The sequence below is a fragment of the Ictidomys tridecemlineatus genome, chromosome 3, assembly GCF_052094955.1.
Source record: "Ictidomys tridecemlineatus isolate mIctTri1 chromosome 3, mIctTri1.hap1, whole genome shotgun sequence".
NCBI lineage: Eukaryota > Metazoa > Chordata > Mammalia > Rodentia > Sciuridae > Ictidomys > Ictidomys tridecemlineatus.
In genome coordinates, this window is record NC_135479.1 from 50,615,578 (window position 1) to 50,630,355 (window position 14,778).

A 14,778-nucleotide genomic window follows, 5' to 3' on the forward strand; every position below is an offset into this window, starting at 1 on the left:
ACTTAGAGGAATAGATCCAGGAAGTCTGTGTCCCGTCTTCCTTCACTTCTCCCAGCAGGTCCTCATCTCCAGGAAGCCTTGGGGGCAACTTCTCTGCCCAACTGACCTGCATCTGAGTTTACCCTTAGCACCCAGCACAGAGTGAGCATCCAGAATGTGGGCTGAGAGTGAGTGGATGAGGAGGAGGGAAGGGCAACTCTGAGCTGATAGATATTGTGACTGATGGGTGACATCACTGCCTGGCTCTAGACCTTTTTGCTGTACCCCTTATACCTATTATTACCCTGCCCTGATAACCTCCCACACAACCAGCTGCTCCTTCTGCTTGGACCCTTGTAGTGAGGGGTCCCCAACATCTGCTCAGCCGCAGAGGCTGGGAGGGTCAGGTAGGACATGCTTTGACTCAGAAGGGAAGCTCTTTAGAGACTTGAGCCTCCCCTCCCTGCCTTCCCCTTCCCTTCAGGCATTCAACTCAGGTCTTTGGGGGCTCCTGCAGGGCTGCCTCCAGAGTTCTGAATGTATAGGGGGAGAATTGGTTACTTTCCTAGTCCCCACCAAGCACTTGTCATTTCCTCTGGAGGGCTACTTTTCTCTCTCCCCTCCCTTCCCATTCAGAACCCCTTACAGTGGTGCCCAGGCCCCGGATCACCAGCCTGTGCTCTAGACTCTTCACCATCAATCCCCCGCCGATGAAACCAGGCATGAGCAAGTCTTGCACGCTGAGTTGGTCACTGCTCCAGGTCTTCCCATCAGGAATCAATAGGAGGACATTTTCTACAATGCAGACTAAGGAAAGAGGTATTAGGGAGAGCCCCATACAGTGGGCACACATGACAAGTCAGTGAGTGAAAGTGAGTTTGAGGTTTTTGGGTTCAGAAAAAAACAAGTGGGAGCATGAGTAAAGGTCAGAGAAGAGGTGTGGTAGAAACTGGCAGGACCAAGGTGATAAGGGAGAGAGGCCCTGTGGAGGTGGTGGAAGCTTTGGGGCTGCAGTTGGTGACGGGAGTGTGGTGATGAAACAGGTAGGGGAGCTAGTCACACACTGCAAGTTGCCTGGTATCAGTGTCTTTATCCTCTTTTCTGAACACACTCTCCATAGTCCCCCTTTTATTCTTTATCTGTTTAAAGACTTGACCAAGCCATTTCATGTCTCTAAGTCTCAATTGCCTCATCTCTATAAAGGGTAGAGTTCCTCCTGAGCTGGTTGTAAGGCTTCCATAGGACAAGTAGAGTATTCTGTAAACCAAGCAGCACAGAGGAGATGTACAGCGGCCTCATCATTTCCATCTGTCACACAGAGAGAGTTCCTCCCAGAAAGAAATGAAAAAGGTGACAGCAGGCTTCAGTTTTCTTTTTATTTTATATTCTTTTTTTTTTTTTTGTACCAGGGATTGAGCTCAGGGGCACTTAGCCACTGGGGCACATCCCCAGCCCTTTTTTTGTATTTTTTTTAATAGACAAGGTCTCACTGAGTTGCTTAGGACTTTGCTAAGTTGCTGAGGCTGGTTTTTAACTCATGGTCCACCTGCCTCACCTGCCCAAGTGCTGGGATTACAGGTATGCACCATAGTGCCTGGTTTCATATCATATTCTTAACATTTGTTTGTTGATCCCTTTTTTTATGTTTCTCAGGGTAGACTTGAGACTGAGGCCTGTTTTGTTAGAACATTGTATCCTCTGGCTTAATGTTTGACTCAGTGATCATTGTACACTCCAAGCCAGTTCCATGAAGAATACATTTTTAAAATTTATTTATTTGTGTTGCTGTTATTGTTCAGCATTCTGAGGTCAAGGAAATTCTGGGATTTTTTCCCTGCAAAGTGCTGAGGTGCTGGTGGCCTGTTTTCACCATGAGGTAGTAGGACCTGCCTGCTTGAGCAGGAAGTCAATCCAGAGGAAAGAACAGTTGAGAGACAGAGTGAGGTGTGATGATATCATTTGAATCTGCAGATCACTCTTTGGAACCTTTTTTTTTTTTTTTGTATTAGGGATTGAACCCAAAAGATCTTAACCACTAAGTCACATCTCTTCTCCTTTTTTGTGTTTTATTTACACATAAGATCTTGCTGAATTGATTAGGGGCTCCATAAATTGCTTAGACTGACCTTAAACTCACAATCTTCCTGCCTCATCTTCTTGAGTTGCTGGGAATCTCGACATGTGCCATATACTCCTTGGAACCTTTTTTTTTATTTTATATTTGTTCTTTTTAGTTATACATGACAGTAGAGGGTAATTTGACATATTGTGTATACATGGAGTATAACCTCCCAATTTTGTGGTTCTACATGATGTAGAGTTACACTGGTCATGTATTTATTTATAAACCTTTTGGAATCTTTTGATGATGTGAATTGGTTTGAATTTTGTTTCTGTCAGCTACAGGGTAAAGAATAGTTTTTGATACAGAGATTAATTCATTAAACCCTGGCTTCATTAGTGTCTATGGTAGAGTTACAGGGATTCAAGTTTAGGACAGAGACCCAGCTTAGTGTCAGGCACAAACAGGAGTTTTCAGACCCCTGCAGAATTAGCCTACACCAAGTAGGATGTGGTAGTGCCCATGGAAGAGATGAGGGTAACAGTAAAGATTGCTGGACTTCACAGGCATGCAACTAAAATTGGTACCACACGGAAGGTGGTAACCAGTCAGGGAACTCTAATATAGCTTCTCTCAAAAGCCCACTCAAATCACTAGAGATGTAGTTAAGGGAGAAAACTTACTACTAAAACCGAATGCCAGAATCGGAGGGGAATCCTTGCTGTTTATAAGAAAGAGAAGCTGGATGGAGGAAAAGCTATGAAGAATTGACCTCTTGAGTGAGAAGGGACTGGAAAAAAAGAAAATACTTAGAACTTTGCCCAATCAGTTGCTTCTGACTCACAGGCAAACACTGTGAAAACTGATACTTGGGTTTTCATTCTGTTGGCTTGTTTAATGCTTTTACAGTATTTCCATGCTGCTTATGATATCTTCTGTACTTTTTCTTTAAATTTTTTACATTCTTCTATGTATAATAAATCTGAATAGCAGTTATTATTATTATTATTATTATTATTATTATTATTATTATTATTATTATTATTTGTGTGTGTGTGTTGCTAGGTATTGAACACAGGGTCAGGTAAGTGCTCTACTACTTAGCTATATCCCCAGCCCTACTGGTTACTTTTAAATATTGCAAACAGTATCCTTTAACTTGCCTCTCCCTGAGAAACTTCAGACTCTCATTCCACAGCCTCCTTTGAGGGGTTCTATACAGATGATTCACCATGCCTAGAGCCATACGACCATGTGATCTGTAGTAAAAATGGAACTGTTCATTGTAAATCTCAAACCTCCCTGTATCCATGTCCTTTGCTTTGCTATTTAATTGTCCCCCTGCCCACTGTCAACTCAGAAAGAGGTAGAATACAACTCCCACTATGTGGGAAGAATATAAAGTGGGCATACTCAACAAGATACTGGTTCTGAGCCTAGGCCCAAAGATATTGTGTACTGCCACTTCCCACTATCATGGCCATGAGAAGAACATGCCTGAGTTAACTCATTGATAAAAAGAAGGTGTAATATACAATGAAGAGGTCCAGGTTGGATTCCAGCCAAGAACAACCCACCTCCAATCAATCCATGCACGGATAAGTGAAATAAATGCTTATGTTTGATTGTTACTAAGACTGTGTGGGAGTTTTCCTTACACAGCAATAGCTGCCTAGCACAAACCCTATTATGCAGGCCACAGCTGACTGAGTCACAAACTAGTAGCTGATATGCAGTCAGGCAAGCATGTTGCCAGAGACTTAGGAGATTGCTGAAGGTGAGAGCCCTGCTGAACAGAAGTAACTCTCTGCATGATCACTCAGCAATTAACTGGATCTCATTCATGGGAAATATGTCTATGAGGCAACCTGAGAGAGACATTAGAGAAGGAGTCCCCAAACTAACAAATGTATGAAGGAAGGCAGTGAGAAAAAGCCACAAGGCAGTAGAATCACAAATGATCAGAAAGTGCAATAGGAGAATTGAATAGAGAGGTACCATTCAGGAAGAGCACAGGAGGAAGGAGCATGTGGACTGGGAGGCAGAGATGGAGAATCTGGATCCTGGGGTATGTGGGTGGGAGGTGAAAATGATGAGAGATAGAGCAAGGTCACCAGAACTAATGTTGAACTACAAGACCAACTGTCCTATCCTGAATAGTGGGCCTTCCCAATGTAGAACTGAAGAGGGGTCCTGATGGACTAAGAGTGGGCCCTGAGCAGGTCACACATTTGTCTTCAAGTTGATCACTAGTGAGTGTAAAAGATGAGACTTCTCTTTTTTTTGGATTTGAGGCTTGAACCTAGGGCCACTTAACCCCTGAGCCATATTCCCAGACCTTTTTAACTGATACGGGATCTTGCTAAGTTGCTTAGGACCTCATTAAGTTGCTGAGTTTGGTCTCAATCTTGCAATCTTCTGTTTCAGCCTCTCTCTGAAGTTTCTGGCATTACAGGCATAAGTCACTGCACCTGGCAAGATGGTACTTTGTCTGAGGACAAGGGTCCTCCAAGCCAGGTATCACTCATACTAGGCAAATACTCTACCACTGAGTCACATCCCCAGCCCAAGATGGTACCCCTTTTGAGGACAAGTAAAGGGAGAAAAAGTTAATTGTGTGTGGGGATGGTGGTCCACAGGTACTCATAATATTATTTTTATGCAACTCTGTGTGAATGAAATGTTAATAATGTTTCAAAACATTATAGGAGTTCTGAAATATTTCTTCAAAAGAAGGGGAGAACACATCATCCCAAAGACTAAAAGAAAGAGACAGATCTCTGAAGAAATATTTACTGTGGGATTTGGAAGAAATTTTCAGGAAATTTCATCATTGGGATTCTGCAAGTAAGAGCCAGAAAGAATGGCTGAAATGAAAAGGTGCTAGTAAAGTAGGTGTGGTGATGCACACTTGTGTCTCAGCAACTTGGAGGCTGAGGTAGGAGAATTGCCAGTTTGAGCCAGCCTGGCAATTTAGTGAGAACTTGTCTCAAAATTAAACAAAAAGGGATGGGAGTGTATGTAGCTCAATAGTGTGGTAAAGCACTTGAATCATAAATGATCAGAAAGTTCATGTGTGAGGGCATGTGTGAGGCCCTGGGTTCAATAATCTCCAGTGGTGAAAATAAATCAATAATAAAATTAACAAATAAAACATAGTAACCATGCAATGGAAATAATCCTTTTCTTTTAAAAATTTCATTTTCCACCCCTGGAATGTCAAGTTTTTTGAGAGCATAGAAATCATCCGTCTTCTTTACCACTGTATTTCCTGCACAACTTAATAGCTCAGTAACTGTGAAAAAAAAAAAATAACAGGTTTGTGTGTGGGTGGGGCGGTGGGGCTGCAAACAGGGTCAGGAGAACACCAACCTCAGGAGACTCTCACACACTCCTGCTGGCTTAGGGCATCATCTGAGCAGGGAGGGTTGGGGGTGGACTCAAAACCATTTATTCTAGGCAAGCCAGGGACTGTGGAGGCCAGGCAGGGGTCCAGGAGCATGTAAGTATAACCGGGCGGCCAGTGGAGTCTCAGTGAGCTGAGCTCTGCGGAAAAGAGAAAGTGAGTGAGGACGTAGCCAGGAGCAAGCCGGTCCCTCCACAACTCCATCTCACGCTGTCCCACCTTTTTCCTGCAATCGCCACAAATGACACCAACAGTAGCGTTCACCAGCTGTATGCCACACAGCACGATCTCCAGACACGAGGCAACCACCAGCAACGAGAAAAGCGTCAAATTCCAGAGAACCACGTTGGGTGGCTCCTCGCACAAATACCATTGAGTACGGTTGAACAAGTAAGCGCCTCTGTGGACAGGTGGGGTCAAGCGAGTAAAGAAGAGAACGTGGCGCCCCCCCTTCCCCCTCCCCCACCCCCATCCTCGTACACGCGCCCATTGGGATTTGCAAAGGGTTAGTTAGACCCACGTGGAGGGAAATCAGAAGCTCGGTGGCACCCAGGTTTCCCCGCCCACCTGGGGAGGCCATGGGAAACGGCGAAATGCAGAGACTGAGGGGTCACGAACACAGGCTAAGCCTTACTCGGTTTCTCGGAAATGGTAGTCCCACTTGTCATCCACTAAGCATTTGGGTCCAGTTTGGAGGCCGGCTCCTGACACGCCAAGGCAGTAGATGGCGCCAAGCACTCCAATGGCCGAGGAGAAGATAGAACGCAGCATCTGGACCCGGTGTGGAAGGTGGGCTGAATAGGGCCGCCCCGTCCCCACTCGTGGCCCCACCGTGCCTAGCTCTGTCACCGCCCCCCCCTCCCATGGCCAAACTCCTCTGGAGCCAGGTTAAAAACAGATTCCCAGAGCTGGGGATGCAGTCCTGTAAAAGAATACTTGAAAATACATTTTCCTATAAACCCAGGACTTGAAGTTAGGCAAAACTAAGGGCCAGCAGAAATTCATGAGGGTAAGGAATTCTACAGAGGATGCTGTGGCCCTATAAGAGAGAACTAATCCTATCCTTCTTTTTTCTTGCAAGGAGAAGGGGTACTGGGGATTGAACCCCCCAGGAGTACTCTACCACTGAGCTACATCCCCAGCCCTTCTTATTTCTTCTTGAAGAGACAGAATCCAGTTAAATTGCTGAGGCTGTCCTCAAACTTGAGATCCTCCTGCCTCATTCTCCAGAATCACTGGGATTACAGATGTGCATCACCACACATGGCCCAATTCTCTTTTCAGATCTCACCCTGCAGCGATTCCCACAGCAGCCTGTTCCACAACAGCCCTTGCCCCCTGCCCGAACCGCAGCGATTCCTGGACACAGCACCTGTGGGACAAGAATCAGTGTGATAATGTGAACCCTCCACTCCAGCCCAGATCCTCAAGGTCTTCACCTCCTATGGATGCTGCCTATGGTGTCCTCAATCCTTTGGACTATAGGAAGATCTTATCTCTACCTGTCCTGGAACGTGCCTATCTTAACAAAACTTTATTTATATGCCTATCTTAACTCTGTCCATATTGTAGCTTCCTTGAGGGTTCGGTTCAATATTAAACAGTTCCCATAAATCTTGGCACATAGTAGTTGCCTTTCTTAATGGGAATCAGGAGGCCCTGGGTTGAGGGCCAGGTGCACATTATCTCACACTCGTGAACTGATTAGTTTCTTTGGGTCTCAATTTTGTTCAATGTAAAATGGGTTTGTAAAGCCTACCTCACTCACAGTGATGTGCTTAGGATTGAATGAGATAACTGGTGGGCCTGGTGTCAAGACTGCTTTAGAGTAAATGCTCTTTAGCTATAAATGTCTTCAGCAGTGGGAAGAGGTAGTGGTGTTGGAAGGTCTGGTGAGCTAGGATATGGTAGAGTGTGTTCACAAATGCTGTGATGTGGGCTGTGGGATTTCCTAAGATCCAGCCCCTAATCTTTTTTTCTTCCTGTGACTTTTCTCACAAAGTCCATCCCCTCCCAGGGAATCAGCTACTCCCTCTGCCAATAGTCACCTCCACATGCCTGGAGATCCAAACCCAACTGCCTGAGGAAGGTGTTCACACAAATATCTTGGTTTTAGCTCAGATTCAGTCTCACAGGTGACCTCAAAATATTTTCCAAATAAATCTTCCTTTGATTTCCTCATCCTCATGATTGAAAAATATCATCCATCAGGTCACCTATGATGGAAAACTTTAATCCTTCTGCATCCAGCCAGACCTCAAGTCTTCTTGAGTTTTCCTTCAATGGCTCCTGAATCTATCAGTCCTTTGTCTTTCTCCCCCATTCAGTTCCTAATGAGGTTCCATGAGGAAGATGTTCTCGGCCTCCCTACTAAATTCCCATAGCTCTTGCCCCATGCTGTTGCACACTTCATCCTTCATGCCACCACCAGATTAAACTTGGTCTTGCCGGGATGGGGTGGTGCACACTTGTGGCAGGTGGATGCAAATTCAAGGCCAACCTTGGCAACTTATGGAGACCTTATCTCAAAATAGAAAATAAAGGGCTAGGGTTGTAGCTCAGTAGGAAAGGGCTCCTGGGTTTGATCACCGGGAGCAGGGACTTCTTCAGTTGGTTTTCTTTCTGCTGAAGTCCTTCAGAGAGGATCCTCTCAATACTGAATCCTAGCAAGTCCTTTGAGGCTCCTCACTCTGCCTTTAGCCTTGTCATTGTCTTCATAGCCCAGGCCAGGTTCTTTGTTCATCTCCCATCCCTGGAATTCATCGGCTGTTTTGATCCTTCCTTCCTGTTGGTTTTGTCTGGCATACACAATACAAGGCAGCGTTTTGTTCTTTTGCAGGGAAGGGGCTGAGAGTTTTAGTTCTGTTTTATCATCCTCAGCAACCACAGAGAAGCACCAATGCATTGATTATTTGCAATAATGAGTAGAACCAAATTTCCACCAGCACTCTCACTCCCCTCCTCCTATGTCCTGGCAGATCCAGGGCCAGTGCTGACCCCCATTTCTTACCCTCTCTGGTGAGATCAATTACTGGGAGTTTCCAGGATCCAAAGATACCTAGAATTGTCTCTGGTCTTACTAATGTGTGTGTGTGTGTGTGTGTGTGTGTGTGTGTGTGTGTGTTTCTGGAAATCGAATCCAGGGCATTGCCATGCTGGGCAAGTGCTCTACCACTGAGTTACAGCCCCAACCCAGATTTACCCACTTCAAATGACTCACCTGTTTGAGAATATTACTTTTGGTCAAAGTATTTGCTTCCTTTGGTGGTCTAAACTTCCCTCTCTTGTTCTCTGCCGTCTAATTGTCTTCATTAGAACCGACATCATAAATTCAGGAGGCAACACTGTTTATAGCTCAAAACTGCTCATTTTTCTCTATTACCATGGCCACTGGCCTATTTCAAGATACTGTCATCCCTCCATGACATTAGTCTCATCTTTCTGCATCTATGGCTAAGCTCCTGCTATCAATTCTCCTCACTAATGCCAAAGGGATCTACTTCAATCCAGTGATGTGTGGAGCAACTAGAACTCTCACACTGTGCTGATAGGAATGAATTGATACAAAAACTCCAGCAAATTATTTGCCAGTGTTAGCACTGACTATTGCAAACCTTAAGAGTCAGCAGTGTTATTCACCTAAGGCACTTACCGGAAGGATGATGTCAACATTATTTGCAAAAAACCCAAACTGGGAACTGCCCAAATATAGAGTGTAATTTAAATTGAACCAACAATAGAATGTAATTTAAATTGAAGTATGTTCACATGACAGAATGCATAAGAAATTAAAAACTTGAGCTACACAAAGTAACATAGATGACTCTCACAAATATTATGCTAAAGAAGCCAGACACAAAAGAACACATAGTGTATGATTTCATTTCAAATAGATTACTGAAGAGGTCAAAGTAGTTTCTGGGGTAAGAAGACAGAATAATGATTACCCTTGTTGGTGGCGGTAGTACCTGGTGAGAGGCATGTGAAGGATTCTGGTAATAATGACCTGTATTTTTTTACTCACTTGTTTTATGAGATGGGGTTTTGCCATTTTATCCAAGTTGACCTGGAACTCCTAGTCTCAGCCTCAAGATCCTTCTGCTTTAGCCTCCTGGGTAGCTGGGACTATAGGTGCGTGAATTAACAGTTTTTTTGATCTGGGTGCTGGGTATGTGGATATGTCCGCTTAGTAAAAATTCACTGAGCTGGGATTGGGGATGTAGGGCATGTACTTAGCATTCACAACCCCTGAGTTCAATCCCCAGTGATTGTGGGTCCCCCACAAATAACCACCCCCCCAAAAAATCACCCAAAACAAAAATCCCCAACTTCTTCCCTAGGAGCTCTTAATGATAACTTGCTTTTCCTTCCTTCCTTCCTTCCTTCCTTCCTTCCTTCCTTCCTTCCTTCCTTCCTTCCTTCCTTCCTCCCAACAACCCAGGGCACTGTGCCACTGAGCTACATCCACAGCACAGCATGCACTGTATGCTCTCTCTTTCTCCATGTGTGTATATGTATATGGAGAGAAAAAAATTTGAATATATATATATATATGTGTGTGTGTGTGTGTGTGTGTGTGTGTGTGTGTGTGTGTGTGTGTGTATTTGACCATATATATCAGGGCAGGGTAATAATAGGTACGATGGGTACATATCTCATACCTTTTCCAGGATGGACTCAAACTTATTATTTTCTTCTCCTTCTCTCTCTCTCTCTCTCCCTCCCTCCCTCCCTCCCTCCCTCCCTCTCTCTTTTTTTGTGGTACTGGCAATTGTACCCAATGATACTCTCCACTGAGGCTTATTCCAGTCCTTTTTAAATTTTTTTATTTACCAGGCTGGTCTCAAACTTGGATTCTCCTGCCTCAGCCTCCTGAGTATCTGGGATTACAGGCATGTGTCACTGCACCTGTCATTACCTTCCTTCTGAGTAAGTGATATTGTAGGCATGTCTACCATGCCTGGTTAGCTTGTGGTCTCCTCCTCTCTGTTTCTGTGTGTGTGTGTGTGTGTGTGTGTGTGTATTCTCTCTCCCTCCCTGACTCCCTCCCTCTGTCTTGCTCTCTCTTCTTTGCAGCAGTGCTGGGGATCAAACCCAGTGTCTCACACATGCTAAGTAAGTGCTCTACCTCTGAGCTATACCTCCAGCCCTATATATTTTTATTTTTGATGGCACCCACTCCTGTCTGAAATCATCTTACAGACTACTTCCTTCATTCAGTGACTATTAACATAGTTCCTGTTGGGTGAAGGCACTGGTCTAGGCACTAGGCACACAGCAACCAACAGAACAGGCAGTCCTTGCTCTCATGGGGCTTCTGGTCTTGCTTCCTTGATACTATTTGACCCACAAAGGAACAGAAGCTTCAAAGGGAGTAGGGATCTTGTTTGTGTCCCTGTGGCATCATGTGGTACTTCCTGGGAGTGACTTATTCCCAGTGCATGCTCCCCCCCCACCCCCCACCTCCCCAAAAAGAAAAGCAAAACACAGAAATCCCCAACTTCTTCCATAGGAGCTCTTTATGATAGCTTTCTTTTCCTTCCTTCCTTCCTTCCTTCTCCTTCCTTCCTTCCTTCCTTCCTTCCTTCCTTCCTTCCTATAACCCAGGGCAGCTATGAATGAGACTATTGGAAGCACATCCTTGGAGGTCACCCCTGAAGAAGAGTAGTCAGGCTGGGTGGAGAAGTGGAGGGTAGTTTAGGTGGAGAAGGGACATGATGTGACACTGAGCTAGTATGTAGACCTGGGGGAGTGTGACATCTCAGAGAGAGAGTTCAGATCAGAGAGCTGGAGTAGAGTCCATCAGCCATAAATCCATGCAACAGATGGAGAGTAGAAGGGACCTCAGAAGGTAAGAGGGAGTTGCTAGGTAAAGGAGAGGTATCCCGTTTAGCTAATAGAGGTGTGACCTGGAAAAGGGATGAGGTGAGACCCCTTCTAGAGAAAGTTGTCAGTCAGCTGTCCTGGAAAGAGGAAACCTATGCTGGGTAGATCTCTCATCTTTATCCCACAAAAATATGACACTACTTGACCATCTAAAACTTTCTCTAAAGGAGGAAAGACTTAGAGGAGTAGATCCAGGAAGTCAGTGTCTCCTCTTCCTCCACTTCTCCCAGCAGGTCCTCATCTCCAGGAAGCCTTTAAGGCAACTTCTCTGCCCTACTGACCTGCTTCTGAGTTTACCCTTAGCACCCAGCACAGAGTGAGCATCCAGAATGAGGGCTGAGAGTGAGTGGATGTGGAGGGGGGAGGGACAGCACTGAGCTGATAGGTATTGTGACTGATGGGTGACATTGCTGCCTGACTCCAGACCTTTTGGCTGTACCCCTCATACCTATTATTACCCTGCCCTTATAACCTCCCACACAACTAGCTGCTCCTTCTTGTTCTACCCTTGTAGTGAGAGGTCCCCAACATCTGCTCAGCCGCGCAGAGGCTGGGAGAGTCAGGTGGGACATGCTTTGACCCAGAAGGGAAGCTCTTTAGAGACTTGAGCCTCCCCTCCCTGCCTTCCCCTTCCCTTCAGGCATTTAGCTCAGGTCTTTGGAGGCTCCTCTAGGGCTATCTACAGAGTGCTGAGTGTGTAGGGGAAGGACTGGGCACATTCCTTGTCCCCACTAAGCACTTGCCATCCCCTCTGAAGCACCATCCTTTTCCCTCTCCCCTTAATTCCCACTCAGAACTCCTTACAGTGGTGCCCAGGCCCCTGGCCACTGGCTTATACTTTATTCTCACCATCAATCCCCCGCCGATGAAGCCGGCCATGAGCAAGACTTGCAAGCTGAGTTGGTTAGTGCTCCAGGTCTTCCCATCAGGCACCAATAGGAGAGCATTGGCCACAATACAGACTAGGGAAAGAGATATTAGAGAGAGCCCCACACAGCGGGAACACTTCCCCGTGCACATGGCGGGCAGTGAGTGAAAGTGAGCCGGAGGTTCCTGGGTCCAAAGGAAAACAGGCTGGAGCGTGAGCAAAGGTCAGAGGAGAGGTGTGGTAGAAACTGGCAGGATTAGGATGATAAGGGAGAGAGGCCCTGAGGAGGTGGAAGCTTTGGGGCTGCAGCTGGTGAGGTGACGGGGTGAAGGTAGTGATAGAGCAGTTGGGGGAAGTAGTCACACCTTTGGACGTTGCCTGGCATCAGTTTCTTCTATTTCTGAGCACACCTCTCCATAGTCTTTTCTTTGATCCCTTAACCTGTTTGAAGACTTGGCCAAGCCATCTCATGTCTTTAAGTCACAACTGCCTCATCTCTATAAAGGGTAGAGTGATATACCGCTTTTCTCCTGAGCAGGCTGTAAGGATTCCTTAGGACAAGGGAGGTATTTTGTAAACTAGGCAGCACAAGGAGGTGTACAGTGGCCTCATCATTTCCATCTGTCACACAGTCAGTGTTCCTCCTAGAAAGAAATGAAAAAGATGACAGGCTTCAGTTGTCTTTTTATTTCATATTTTTTACATTTGTTTTTTGATTCCGTCTCTTTTGCGACTACTACCTATTTCTCAGGTGAACTTGAGATTGAGGCCTGATTTGTTAGTGTTGCAGGAAACAGACTGATGGAGAAGCAGCAAGCAGCACTGGGAGTCAAGGAGAACTCCAAACTTTTTTTTTACGCCACTGCACCCAGAGGAAAACAAAATTTGAACCCTGGTCCACAGGTTTTTTGTTTTTGTTTTTGTTTTTGTTTTTGATCCACAGTTTTTTTTTTAAACAACATTATTATTCTGGTTATTTGGCATCATTTTAGACTATCTTTGGGACTTTTTTTCCTCTTTTTTATTGTTGGTTGTTCAAAACATTACATAGTTCTTAATATATCATATTTCACACTTTGATTCAAGTGGGTTATGAACTCCCATTTTTACCCCGTATACAGATTGCAGAATCACATCAGTTACACTTCCTTTGATTTACATATTGCCATACTAGTGTCTGAGCGCACTACCACTTGAGCCACATCCCCAGCCCCAAGGAATGTTTTTTAAAAGAGGAAAATTTTTTCCTCGCCTGGCATGCACGGGGTACTGGGTTCGATCCTCAGCACCACATAAAAATAAAATAAAGATGTTGTGTCCACCGAAAACTAAAAAATAAGTATTAAAAAAATTCTCTCTCTCTCTCAAAAAAAAAAAAAAAAATTCCTAATCTATGTGGCTGAAGGCTGTGTGCAGGGTGTCTAACATCAAGCATGGTTACAAAAACAGATTAGAAGAAATGGCTCTTTTCCCAGGTATCTGTTATACTTCAAGAGGAAGTAGTAGGACTTCCAGGGCAATTATTTACAATCCAAAAGGTTTTGGCCCCTGGTTAATTAGGCTTCCTGGAGAAATGCTGAGAGGGGGGAGAGGAACTGACCCTTTCCCCAGGCATTGGTTTCTGACCGTAATGTTTTCATAATCTCATTTCACAACCAGGTCTGGTTTTGCCATCACATTAGAACATTCCATCCTCTGGCCTCAATGTTTGACTCAATGATTGCTGTACAATCCAAGCCAGTTCTGTGAAGAATCCATCTTTAAATTTATTTTTGTTGTTCAAAGAAATTCTGGGGTTTTTTTTGTTGTTGTTGTTGATATTTTGTTGTTGTTATTTATTTATTTATTTATTTATTTATTTATTTATTTATTTTGAGGCACTGAGGTTGCTGGTGGCCTGTTTTCACCATGAGGAAGGGCCTGCCTGTTGGCACAGAAAGTCAATCCAGAGGAAAGAACAATTGATTGGTAGAATGAGATGTAATCACTTCATTTGGATCTGCAGACCAGCCATGTCTGAAGCCTGATCACTCCTTGAAACCATTTTTTTTTCCTTTTTTTTTTTCTTTTTGTACTGGGGATTGAAATAAGGGGTGCTTAACCACTGAACCACATCTCTAGTCCTTTTTTTTTTTTTTTTAGTTATACATGGACACAATATCTTTATTTTGTTTATTTATTTTTTATGGTGCTGAGGATAGAACCCAGGGTCTCACACTTGGTCTCACACTTGCAAAACGAGTGCTCTACCGCCGAGCACAACCCCAGCCCCCCCCCTTTTTTGTATTTTATTTAGAGATAGGGTCTTCCTGAGTTGCTTATAGCCTAGCTAAGTTGCAAAGGCTGACTTTGAACTCACCATCCTCATGCCTGAGCCACTGGAATTATAGGAGTGAGCCACTGTGCCTGGCAGTCCTTGGAACCTTTTGATGATGTGAACTGGTTTGGGTTGTGTTTATGTCAGCTACAATGTAAAGAATAGTTTTTGATACAGAGATTTAATTCATCAAACCTTGGATTCATTCAGCCCTATGGTAGAGATATGGGGATTCTCAGTTAAGGATCAAGACCCAGCTT

The 14,778-nt window shown here is 44.6% G+C and overlaps 1 protein-coding gene and 1 long non-coding RNA gene across 2 annotated transcripts; one reads left to right on the forward strand and one right to left on the reverse strand.

Annotated features, from left to right (window-relative positions):
• Positions 1–4,820: 4,820 nt before the first annotated feature.
• LOC101958048 (transmembrane 4 L6 family member 5) lies at positions 4,821–12,380 on the reverse strand. The gene is made up of 5 exons (XM_013363763.3): positions 12,183–12,380; positions 6,739–6,819; positions 6,082–6,218; positions 5,667–5,847; positions 4,821–5,587 (listed from the first exon to the last, which is right to left on the reverse strand). Exons 1-5 carry the CDS (start codon positions 12,351–12,353, stop codon positions 5,573–5,575), a joined length of 585 nt encoding a protein of 194 aa, XP_013219217.2. The 5' UTR covers positions 12,354–12,380; the 3' UTR covers positions 4,821–5,572.
• Positions 5,927–7,061, forward strand: LOC120884206 (uncharacterized). Its single transcript, XR_005726506.2, has 2 exons — positions 5,927–6,236; positions 6,732–7,061. It is a non-coding gene; the product is annotated as an uncharacterized LOC120884206 (long non-coding RNA).
• Positions 12,381–14,778: the final 2,398 nt, after the last annotated feature.